The 12,949-nt window shown below is 42.1% G+C and overlaps 1 protein-coding gene across 1 annotated transcript in view; it reads left to right on the forward strand.

The window, feature by feature from the left end:
- WDR27 (WD repeat domain 27) overlaps positions 1-12,949 on the forward strand; it is a 118,172-nt gene that overhangs the window by 86,642 nt on the left and 18,581 nt on the right. Inside the window, exon 25 of the mRNA XM_089529977.1 lies at positions 3,106-3,204. Coding sequence (XP_089386103.1) covers positions 3,106-3,204 — 99 coding nt within the window. The remainder of the gene's footprint in view (positions 1-3,105; positions 3,205-12,949) is intronic.

Below are 12,949 nucleotides of genomic sequence, written 5' to 3' on the forward strand. Positions count from 1 at the left end.
TTACTTTGGATCCAGTATGTACTGACATTTCTATGATGTGGAAAAAAACTGTTGCTTCATTTACTTGGAGCAATGTAATTTATTATCGTATTTGCATTTGCCTTGTAAAACATGAAATTGAAACATCCAGCATAGTTTACATTTTCCATAAACCAATCTGCTTAAGCACAAGGTGTGGTTCAGCTTGACTACATCAAAAAGTAAAAATCAAGTTTACTGTATCTGGATACTATTGGTGCTATCATAACACTATAAACATATATATTTTTGGCATAACAAAGTGTGCTTGTCACAGTATTATCCAATGAGTCAGACAATGACCTTGAAGAGAACTTTTTAAAGTTTATAATTTTTAATATATTTGGGTTGCTTTGTTAGATATTAAAACGTTTTTGTTCAGAATCTACTTGTGAGTTATGAGAGACAGAGAAATAATCAAAGGAACAATTTGGCAGATGGGCTGCAGGAACCTTTTTATTTTCTTCTTTGTCTTTCATAATGCCTTACTGCTGTCTGTTGTTGGACAGCTAATATAATTTTATAAAGGTTGAGAGAAAGCAATGACTTTTTATTCAAACTTAACCAAAACGGATTTCATAGACAGAGTAGCTTATTTCGCTTATTATAAAACATTTAATACCAATTGTAAAAATTGTTGTTGTGCGCCTTCAAGTTGTTTCCAACTTATGGAGACACATGGTTTTCTTGGCATGATTTTTTCACAGGGGGTTTGCCTTTGCATTCCTCTGAGGTTCAGAGAGTGTGATTTGCCCAAGGTCACCCAGTGGGTTTTTATGACTGATTGGGGATTTGAACACTCATCTCCAGAGTCATAGTCCAGCACTCAAACCACTACATGACGTTGGCTCATACAAAACAGTAGAATTTTTTATTTTTGGAGTTCATTGAAAGACTGACATTATATGTAATTATGCTTTTATCTTGTAATTACAACTAAAATATAATGAAAATAGGCATTTCATTCTGACCAAATATGATTTCTTTTAGTTTATTAAGAATACCAGGAGGTGTTGAAAAGTTCTTGGTTTGACCAAGAACGGAATGAACTAGAGCTGTGAAACTTAAATGCTATTTCACACATCCATGCTGAAGTTTGACACACTTGGCATATCATTTCTTGAGTTTCTTTAACCGTTCCAAAATAAATTCTGATGTCTGGTCACTGAAATACTCTATGCTGCTGCTGCTATCCCTGCTGAAGCCTTCCTTTCATTTTTTTTAAAAGTTTGCAAACAGTAAATAGTCAAGTGGATCAAAATCTGGTGAGCAAGGTGGTGGAGAGCGTATGCATTCAAACTCCAATTCTTCTGAAACATCCATCACCCTGCCAGTCCTATGAGCAGTTCATTGTCCTGCAAAAAAGAATACCTTTTTACAGCTTTGCTTGTTGTTTTTCTTTTAATGCTTCCTTTAATTAGCACAGAAGTTAGAATAGAATTTTGTGTTAACTAGTTGGCTGTTCTGAAGAGCCCTGGAGGCACAGTGGTTAAATGCCTGTACTGCAGCCACTCACTCACAAACCATAAGCTTGTGAGTTCAATACCAGCGCAGGGGCTCAGGTTTGACTTAGGCTTGCATCCTTCCAAGGTCACTAAAATGAGTACCCATATTGTTGGGGGCAATTAGGTTACACTTTGTAAACTGCTTAGGGAGTACTTAAGTGCACTGATAAATGGTATAGAAATGTACTTGCTATTGCTATTATAGTCATCAAAATTCCTTCCTTATCCCAAAAAACTGTGGTCATGACCTTTCCTGCTGACCTGTGAGTCTTGAATTTCTTTGGCTGTGGGGAATATAAATGCTGCCACTGCAAGGATTGTTTGGTCTCCAGATCATAATGATATAACTGTGTTTCATCAACAGTGATGAGCCATTCCAAAAAGTTACCACTAGATCACTCAAAATGCTGCAAAGTCATTGTAGAGGTACCCACGCAATTTTATTTCTAGTCAGCATTCAAACATTTCATCAACTTGGTTGACAGCTTTTGCATAGCCAACTGCTAATGAATTATTACCTCAGTGTGTTCTGGTATATATCTAGTGTATCAACAATTGTTTTTAGCTGAAATTCACTGATCTGCCAAAATCAGGTTATGAACACACTCAACAATTTCAGGAGTTGATACTGTTGAAGGCCTTACATACCTTGTTGCATATTTAGTCTCAAAATTTATATGCTTAAAGTTGGCAGACCATTTCTTCACTGTTGAGTATGCCAGCTACTCATCACTCAATTTTTGCCTCATACATTCATGGATATCGTTTGAAATTTTCTTCTCCAGGAGCAGGAACTTCATGACGACCTGGAGTTTTGCACTTGATAATTCCACATTTTTCATTCACATTATTCTATCAATGATCTGAAAGAAAATCATAACTTAAAGCTATTATCCTGCAAATGTACAGTCAAAAGTATTTAAAATCACTCTTTCAATCTGCAGAGACAAAACAATGTTCAGATTTTGGGAAGTGGACAGAGAACTGTTCAGCACCTCCTCGTAAACTCCTATGAAACTTCAGGGGTTGACAGAAGGGCCATATGATATTGTGGAATTTCTCTTCCATGGGCAGACTTCTGTCTCAAGACAGTAAATTAGGTCCACTTTTTCCTGTTGTGGTGGTGATGATATCACAATGCTGCTAGCGGTGGTCCCACAGTGGTAGAATGGGAAGCAGTATATCTCAGGGGTTTGCTAGTAGATGTCAAGAATAAATATTGTCTCCAGTCCTCTGACAGTGTCCTGAAAAAGGAGAGGAGCTACATCTTTTCTGGAGCTGCTATAACTAATTTCCCCTCCCACCGATATCAGTATACAGGCTGGCAGGTCATAAAAAGTGACAGTAATTAAATGATAGATTATCTCCTTTCCCAATGCATGTTTGTTGTTCTTATTTCTATAAATGCCTCTTTTTAGAAATATACATTTTACTGATAGATAGAGTATCTCAGTACCTAGAATGTCCTTTCCCATCAAAGGTTCTGTCCTGAATTTATTAGCCAGTGCCTACTATAATATACTCAATAAATCAGTGGGAATTTGGTAAATCAATATATATTTAAATATGTATTCTATTTCAGGCTTACATATATGAGAGGCATTCAAGCACCTATTCCCATAAGTTGACAGGACACACAGAATCTGTAATCAATGTGGCATTTAGCCCATCATCTCCCCAGGTACTTTTTTCTTTGTTTCTAGTTTATATGGTCTTATTCTAATTGTTGTAAATATTAATTAGTGTAGCATTTTCCTTAATTGTTTCCTTCTACATTCTTATTTTCTATCATTCACTGCAAATATATCTATGTTTTCTTTATATTAGTAACTCTGTTTGCAAATTTCAAAGAAGCTGAAGCATCTCTAGGGGGGTGCGGACCACACCAGGTGACACTGCAGAAGAAGGAGATACTGACACAGCTGTTGGGCAAGCAAGAAAGGGTGTAGCTTCCCTTCTTTGTCCAGCATCCATGCCAGACCCTGAACTGGCCATCCAGAGGCTTCAGCATTGCCCCCCCCCCAGCAGTGGCTGTTGGGGGAGGGGGTGCCATCCATTCAGAGTCTGTTATGGCTTCTGGGCAACTACCTGTGCCATACCCTGAATGGGCCCTCCGGAGACCGCAGCATTGCACCCTGCAGAAGCAATCTGGCTAAGTGCTGGCCAGGGTTCTGACAAGCAAAGCAGTGGAAAGAAAGGTGGGTGGGGCAGTCCACCACCCTATCCCTCAGCTCTTTTAGACTCCCACACTGAGTGACCCCAACAGCAGTGATGCTACTGCAAAGAGACATTTGAAATAATCAGTATTCTTGTTAAGGATTTCAGATTAGAAGTTTGTGCTTCCTTTGCTCAACTTCAGAAGTGAGGATGTTATGCTACAATTTCCATGGGCCATGTGGCCAGGTACATCCATCACTTAACTAGCTTTTCTCTCTTGCCTACTTGCCTCTCTCCATGGTTGTTATTTTTTGTCTATATTTTTATGAGTGAGCCAGGAACCAAGGGAGGAATTGTTTTATTGCTCTCAATTCCAGATTCTATTTTTGTATCGGAGTCAGCATTTAGTCAGCCATCAGTTTCCCATGATTAGACTTTGACTAGGAACACAGACCATAGTACATGTTGCAGCTTTGTAGCCCATATTTATCTCCCTATTGTGCATTGTGAATCTGAACCCAGTAGCCCCAAGAAGCCTGCATAGCCATTGCTCCCTGTGAGTTTCCAGATGATTGCGACCAGCCAAGAAGTGAAGCTCTCTGTGTTCCCATCATATGATCACTGTTGATGCCAATTGCAGCAGAATAGTCTGCCAGTTCACTTGTACAAACAAAATAATCTGCAACCCTCTGTAGTACAATGAAACCTATATGTTCAGTATGTTAACCTTCATGAATGATGTTCATCCAGTTAGACTAGGTACAGTGCCTTGTCTTCCATATGCATATCACACCTCTGAAAAAGATCACACTATCTTTGTGACAATCTATATATAAATGCCAGATTATAATTGTGGTGGTAGTGCTGCTGCTGCTGATAATGGTGATAGTGATGTGTGAATGAGAACCTGGGTGTAATAATTTAATCAAATACATATTTTATTTATTTATCCTAACAAATTGGAAAATGACCAACTTGTTAATGTAACATTTGTCACAAGAAAAGTACACTTAAATTTAACTGTCACTTAGATAGAGGAGCCAGATATGACTGCATTGCATCCAGAGGAAGCTTTATATTGATTTTTTATGATGATATGCTACATGAAGATACCTGCTCACTGGCCAATAGGGAAATTTAGATAGAGTTTCCCACACAGCAAAATTTTAAGCACTTGAAGTCATTAAAATTTATTTAGAATTGGCTTTAAGTAGCTTTGAATGGGTCTAAAAATATGAGTTATTTGAATTTTTACTGGCTATAAGGAAAAGCCTATTTTCCCTAGTGACCACATCTGGAAAACTGAATTATGAAGAAAGACACATATAAAAACACTGTTCTTCTGTGATACTGGGTCACTGCCACCTGTTCACTTAATCATCAGTAGCACATAATTTTCCACAAGTAAGTTTGCTTTTCTGTGATAGAAAAAATTCTTTAAAAATCATTTACCACATTTTGGTTTTGATTTGGCATTGGGATTACATCACTCTTAGGCTCTTGTGCCAGTTCTCTATTTTCCATTATGTTGACTGTGACTACAGATTTCATTATGAAAAGACAAGAGCCCACAACTATGATTCGCAAGGTTGTGTTGTGATTGCAGTAATGCACAGCAGAACTTGCAAAGTAGAATTTCTTTATGACAGAGGTCTATTGATAGTGTCTTAATAGCAGCCCTAAATTCTGTGAATTTTGAATATGGGTACAAAGTATTTAATTGTGTTCCTTGAGTTTATAAAACATAACAAATTAAAACAAATAAATTAACCAAAATAAGTGAAAGAAAGGGAAATGGCAATTTCCTTACTGGTTAGTGTAGCAGGGAGAGGGATGGTAGTGAAAAGAGGTATTGGTGTTTATTACGGGATGATTGGGAAGAACAGATTGCTTATCTGTAACTGTGGTTCTTTGAGTGGTCGTCTGTGCCCTCACACAATGGGCTTTTGCACTTGTGCAGAGAGTCCATTCGGAAGCTGGAAAGTTGAGTAGATTGGCAGGAAGCCCCGCCCACTCTCGTGTACTGAGCATGCCCAATCCCATCAATCTAGCTCCTCCTTTAGTTCAAGTCCGCCGCAATAAATTTAGCAGGGACCTGACCGAGAGGAGGTAGGGCGGGTTTGTGTGAGGGCACATATGACCACTGGCAGTTACAGGTAAGCAGCCTGTTCTTCTTCTTCATGGTCTCTGTGCCTCACACAATGGGGTGACTAAAAAGCTTACCTGTAGCAGGTGGGAGGGTCACTGCAGAATTGAAGAGAGAACGGCACAGCCAAAGCTGGCATCCTGATGAGACCTGGAATCAAGCTGATAGTGCCTGAAAAATGTGGAAGGTTGAGACCACATCACCGCCTTACAGAACATTGAACACTGCACATTCTCTGGAATGGTAAAGAAATCTAGATAGGGTGTCCCCCATCGTGAAGTGATGAGATGGAAGGCTTTCTGTGACAAGGTCGACTTGTGTTGAAGAAGCTTGTCCCGGTTGAGAGAGTCTGCTAGGACTTGCCAGCCAGATGAACTGCCACGGGGTGGATGGAATGTTGCAGAGTTGTTGTGCAAAATGAAGGACAGAGGAGTGAGTTTGTTGATATAACAGATAGTGGTAGTATTGTCTCTTACAACCTGGACAGCCCTCTGATGGAGGTGGTTCTCAAAGGCTCGGAAGGCCTTCATGACAGCCATGAACTCCAGGGAATTGATGTATATCTCCATTTTTGAAGGGGACCAATGGCTTTGAATACAGAGGTCTTTAAAGTCCCCCCCCCCCCCCAGCTTTTCATGGATGCATCTGTTGTGACCATCCTGTAGGGTTCAGGAGGATGGAAGGGCATTCCCCTTAGGATGTTCTTGGGAATCAACCATCACCAAAGAGAGTTATGGACATGTTGAGAGAGTGTTAGCCTGTTGGACTATCTGCCATTGAGGTGGTTGAACACGCACACACAAAAAACATTCTTGTAGTGGTCAAAATCTTAGGCATGCCAAGTAGGTTATGACTGTGGTCGAGGCCATAAGGCCTAGGAGGCACTGAATGTCTCTCACTGTAGGATGGTTCATGCGTAGAATGGATTGAAGGTGGGCCCAAAGGGCTTCTGCCCTTCTGGTGGGAAAATAGCCTCAAGCCAATACAGAGTCCAGAAACGTACCTATATACTCAATCACTCTGATTGGTTTTAAGATGGACTTGGAGGGATTCACTCTTAGGGCCAAGTTGGTGAGGAGAGAGAGAGTGGTGTGGATGTCTTGGAACAATTGTGCATGGGAGGATGACACCAACAACCAATAGTTCAAATAAGGAAAAGTCTTTATTCCCTGATCACGAAGCTGAGAGATGACCACTGCCATGCACTTCGTGAAAACATGGGAGCAGTGAGGATGCCGAAAGGCAGGACGGTATATTGATAGAGATCTCCATCAATGGCGAAGTGAATAAACATGCAGTGGTGAGGTCAGATGGCAATATGAAAATACGCATCTTTCAGGTCGATCAGTGCAAACCAATCCCCACAATGGAGAAAAGGGAGGATGAATTGAAGGGTCACCATCTTGAACTTGCATGGTGTGATGTTGTGGTTTACACCCTATAGATCAGGCATGGGGTGGAGATCACCATCTCTTTTTGGCATCATGAAATACTGTACTTGGAGAAGTAACCATCCATCTTGCATCTGTCCGGGATACACTGAATGGCACCTTTGTTGAGAAGGGAGAAGAGGGGAGGATGGAGTAGAGCAAAAAATGCCAAGAGGTGCAATATTTATAAACTCTATGACATAATCCAGTGAGTAAGAAAAAAGACCCACACTTAAAGCTCTGAAAGGGCAAAGCTGACAAGCACAATGAGAATCAAAGAATAAACTAACTCTACCATACACAAAAGGACACAGCTGGAGAGCAATCCAAAGGAGTGTTTCTCGTGCGGCGGATGAAAGCTGGCACTAGATTGGCAGGATTGGGCATGCTCAATACACAAGAGTGGGTGGGGCTTCTAGCCAATCTGCTCAGCTTTTCAGCTTCTGAATGGACTCTCTGCACGGGCTCAAAACCCAGTTGTGTGAGGCACAGAGACCACGAAGAAGAAGAAGGCAAACACAAAATACTTTGAAGTATCTTCAGTAAGGGATATAGCACAAGATGTGTTTTAGGATATTGACATTGTAAAAAAAACAAAAACACAGATCCTAGGATATTTCAGTCTGCGGTTCCATATCCCATGAATTACATTTTATTATCTTTAATATTACTGTTTAAATTTCAGTGCTTAGCACTTGGTCTCAAAAGCGTGAAATAGACGGTTGATAAAGAGGCTGCTCTGGCCATGATTATGCCAGGGCTGTGGCGACTGTATGACCCCTCTTCCAAACCAGGCCACTGCCACAGTCCCAAGCTAGTTGCTGTCAGGAATCAGATTATCTCCGATCCTTTTTTGTCCAGCTGTTAGCCTCCTAGTGCAGCCTCGGTGTGGGTTCCAGCTGCTTTGAGGGCATACATCATGTAAATACCACACATCACAAGGCAGCTGGAAGTTGCTTTATTTGGCCCATGCATTTCAGGCCAAAGTCTTTCAGCAAACCAAGTTGTCAGAAAGAATAACAAAAATAAAATAAACATTTGTATTTTGACCAGACAACAACTGGGGTTGAATAATTTAAATCATCTTATTTATTAAAGGAAATATAATATAAAGAGTACATGGTGTAGGAAATGAATACAGCTTCTTTCAGAAATAGCTGCTTGCTAATAATGATGCTGTTACTTTTGCCACAAATTACTTTTCTTTGACAGTCTGAATACAATTTTCTTGAAAAAACATATTTTAATTGAGAAAAAAAAGGGGGGATATGATCTCAGTATTTACAGTCTGGAGTCTTCCAGCTATATTTGTACTAAGTAAAACACTGGGGGAGGGGCATAAAATGATCCTATGGTGCAAAATGATGCACAGCAAGAGTTTTCAAACATTTTTGATGAATATGTTCAAAGATGTGCAGTGGCTATTGGTATTCCAGTCAGTGTCAGCCAATGTCTCACAGTATCCATTCAGTGGTATCCTTCTAAGCCTGCTGATCCTTCCTGGGGAGAGTAAGGTCAGAAGATGATGCTGTGTCTTTCCTGTCCTACAAAGACAAATAATATTCCTGGATAGAATTATTTCTTGTGCAGAAAATGCTGTTTTCTATGCAAATCCACACAATAAGTTGCCAAGTACAGCATTTTCTGTAAAGAAATGTGTGATTTTCTGCATATTAAATATTTCTACACAAAAATATCTTTTTTTTTTTGTCAGAGAACACTGTTTCCTACGCAGCAAATGCTATTTGCTACACAAAACAGCCATGTGGTGAATTTTGCACAGAATGAGACCTGGCCTGTGAAAAATCTTGTCTGTCCAGGATTTTTTTTCTTCAAGGGTTCTCAGCAGTCATAAAAGATGTTTTTCAATAATTTTTCAAATATTTTGAAATATTCTTTTCATCCCTAACCAACATTTCATTCTGCTTTGTTATCTAGCGGTGTAATTTTTCCAGCTTTAAACCTACTTTAATAGCATTGTATGATCAATCCCTTCAAGGCCACGGAAAACCACTAGGCAAGTTGCACTGAGCCTCAGAGGAAGGCAATGACAAACCCTTTCTGAGCAAATCTCGCCAAGAAAACCTCTTGGGTCTTCATCTTAGGGTCACTATATGTCAGAAATAACCTGAAGGTGCAGATCAACGATTAATACCTATATTTCTTGCATTCCTTTAAGTTACACTGGTGAGAATGCGTAATAATAGCAATTTGAGTGTGGATAATAATAATAATAATAATAATAATAATAATAATAATAATAATAATAATAATATTTATTTGTATACCACCCTATGGCAAACCAATCTGGGCGGTTGACAACAGTAAAATATAAAATATAACAATTAAAAACACTTTATCCCTCCCCCCCCCTTAAGACAGTATTAAACAGTATAACATATTAAAAACACAATATCAAAGCATAAAAACAACAATTAAAAACTAAAAACCCTGATATCCCTCTGTTGATCCTCAACCATCACTAAGATGGGGCCACAGGAGGAATGAGGGAATCAGGGAACCTGGGCCGGGATGGTTAATCTGGAAAGGCCTGCCGGAAGAGATCCGTCTTGACCGCTTTTTTAAAGCTGTCTAATGATGTTATCTGACAGATCTCATTCAGAAGGTCGTTCCAGAGTTTGGGGGCGACAGCAGAGAATGCCCTCTGGGAGGTCGCCGCAAGCCTAGATTTTAGAGGCTGCAGTAAGTTCCTTCCAGAGGACCGGAGAGCGCGGGGAGGATTGTACGGGAGGAGGCGGTCCCTGAGATAGCTTGGACCCAAGCCATTTAGGGCTTTAAAGGTGATAACCAACACCTTGTACTGGGCCCGGAAGCTGATAGGCAGCCAGTGGAGGGACCTCAGAACCGGAGTAATGTGGTCCCTCCTAGATGTTCCTGAGACAAGCCTGGCTGCCATGTTTTGAACTAGCTGTAATTTCCAAGTCAAGCACAGGGGTAGCCCCATGTAGAGTGCATTACGGAAGTCAAGGCATGAGGTTACCAGTGCGTGCACAACCGTCTCGAGATCCCTTACTTCCAGAAAAGGGCGCAGCTGGTGTATCAGCCGAAGCTGATGACAGGCACTCCTGACCGTCACATTTACCTGATTTTTCATCAGGAGCGACGAGTCAAGGAGCACCCCCAGACTGCGAACACAGTCACTGGAGGAGAGTGTGACCCCATCCAGGACTGGAGGTTGCAACCCAATTCTTGGTTTCGGGGCTGCTACCATGAGCACCTCCGTCTTGTCTGGATTCAGTTTCAATCTGTTTTTCCTCATCCAGCCCATTACCGCCTGAAGACATTCAATGAGAGAAGAGATGCCATCGGAATTCGAGGCCGACGAACGAGATACGGAGAAATAGATTTGGGGGTCATCAGCGTACTGATAACACCCAGCACCATGACTCCGTATTATCTCACCCAGCGGCTTCATATAGATGTTAAATAACATCGGGGACAAAATAGCCCCCTGAGGAACCCCACAAGTGAGATACCTCTTACTGGAGCTACAGTCCCCGAGTAGCACCCTCTGAGACCTGCCCGAGAGGAAGGACCGGAACCACTGCAAAGCAGTGCCTCCGATACCTAACCCCCTCAGGCGGTCCAAGAGGATGCCGTGATCTATAGTATTGAAAGCCGCTGAGAGGTCTAAGAGCACCAACAGGGTCACACTCCCCCTGTCAATGCTCAGACGCAGATCGTCGGTCAAGGCAACCATGACAGTCTCAACCCCAAAGCCTGTCCTAAAGCCGGTTTGAAATGGGTCTAGATAATCGGTTTCATCCAAGACAGCTTGGAGCTGAAGGGCAACCGCCCTCTCGATCACCTTGCTCAAAAATGGCAGCAATGACACCGGCCTATAATTCCTCATATCCAGGGGATCTAGGGAAGGTTTTTTCAGGAGTGGCCTAACCGCCGCTTCCTTTAAACAAGATGGAATATGTCCTTCCCTGAAGGATGCACCGATGATATCCATAAGGAATCTCATCAATGCATCCCCCCCCCCTGGACGGCCAGCCATGATGGGCAAGGGTCGAGAGGGCAAGTTGTCTTCCTCACCTTACCAAGCAGCTTGTCCACGTCATCAGTACTCACAGATTGGAACTGATCCAGTATGACTACATCGGCGGAGTCACTGGACGCCTCACCTGTCGACTCTGTTTCAATGGTGGCATCTAAGTCGGCTCTTATCTGAGAGATTTTGTCTGCAAAGAAGTTGTTAAATGCGTCACAGCAGGCCGTCGTCGGGTTAAGTAAGGGATTTGGCGCAGGGGGCACCTGCGTCATTTCCCTCACCATCTTAAACAGCTCTGCTGGACGGGACTCTGCAGACACAATACATGCAGAGGAGAAGGCTCTCTTCACTGCATGTATTGCCTCCCGATAGGAACGAAGAAAGTTCCTATGGCGAGTTCTATCGGATAAGAGTCGAGTCTTCCGCCACCTGCGCTCTAGCCGTCGTCCAAACCGCTTCATTTTCCTCAGCTCTGGCGTGAACCAGGGCCTCTGATTTGGGGCGGGATGGCAAGGGCGCTTGGGAGCAATCGTGTCAATAGCCCTGGTAAGATCGATGTTCCAGGTATTGACCAGAGCATCGACAGGATCACCGGCATTCCCAACCATTAAACCCTCTAAGGCTGTCTGGAATCCAATGGGCTCCATCAGCCTTCGAGGGCGGACCATTCTAATGGGTCCGCAACCCCCAGTGGGGCAGATATTGGCTCTAAGTTTCGTCTTGACCAGGACAATGCGGAGGTACTTACCACCTCCGCCCATGGATATTCCTGTTCCGTACTGAAGACCGCATTGAGTGTATGACCTGCACAATGTGTGGGCCCTTTGACCAATTGGGATAGGCCCATGTTTGTCATGGTCTCCATGAACTCCCGAGCTGCACCTGTTAAACTGGTCTCGAGCGGGATGTTGAAGTCCCCCAAAACTAAGAGTCTGGGGTCTCCAACAACAGTCTCCACCATTGCTCCAAGACCATAACATGTGGCATGGATTCTAAAAAAAACAACTAAGATATTTGGATTTTAAAATATTCTAATTAATTTTAATACATTTATATGCCTACACTACCATCTTCAATCAGCCCTGGTGGCGCAGTGGTTAAATGCCTGTACTGCAGCCATTCACTCAAAACCACAAGGTTGCGAGTTCAAGACCAGCAAAAGGGCCCAAGCTCGACTCAGGCTTGCATCCTTCCGAGGTCGCTAAAATGAGTACCCAGACTGTTGGGGGGCAAATTAGCTTACTTGATAATTAGCTTACTTGCTGTTCACCGCTATGATCTTTGGAATAGCGGTATATAAATAAAACAAATTATTAATTATTATTATGTGGCACACTCCCCTAACCACAACATAGCCGTTCTTCACAACAATGGATCCTGTTAGAGGGATTCTGTAAGAAGTCATCTTACCAAAAAAAAAATTAGCCAAAGCTGTAGCAAGAGTAATCGAGAACACGGAACATCAGACAAGGTAGGAGAGGCAGCAGCCAGAGCAGCTGGGGCTCTAAAGCAAGAACTTGCAAGGGAGGAGACAAACTGAGCACCAATAATTGCTTCCAAATTAAGGGGGATTCCACAGTAACAACTTTCAGCACAGAAAAGAGAACAGGAATAGTTGCTTCTAGAGCACCTGACACTCCAGAACAGAAACATACAAAACAAGAAGGAAACAGGG

This window comes from Sceloporus occidentalis, unplaced genomic scaffold (genome assembly GCF_023333645.1).
Source record: "Sceloporus occidentalis isolate IW3139 unplaced genomic scaffold, rSceOcc1.0.p SCAF_6, whole genome shotgun sequence".
NCBI classification, from domain to species: domain Eukaryota; kingdom Metazoa; phylum Chordata; class Lepidosauria; order Squamata; family Phrynosomatidae; genus Sceloporus; species Sceloporus occidentalis.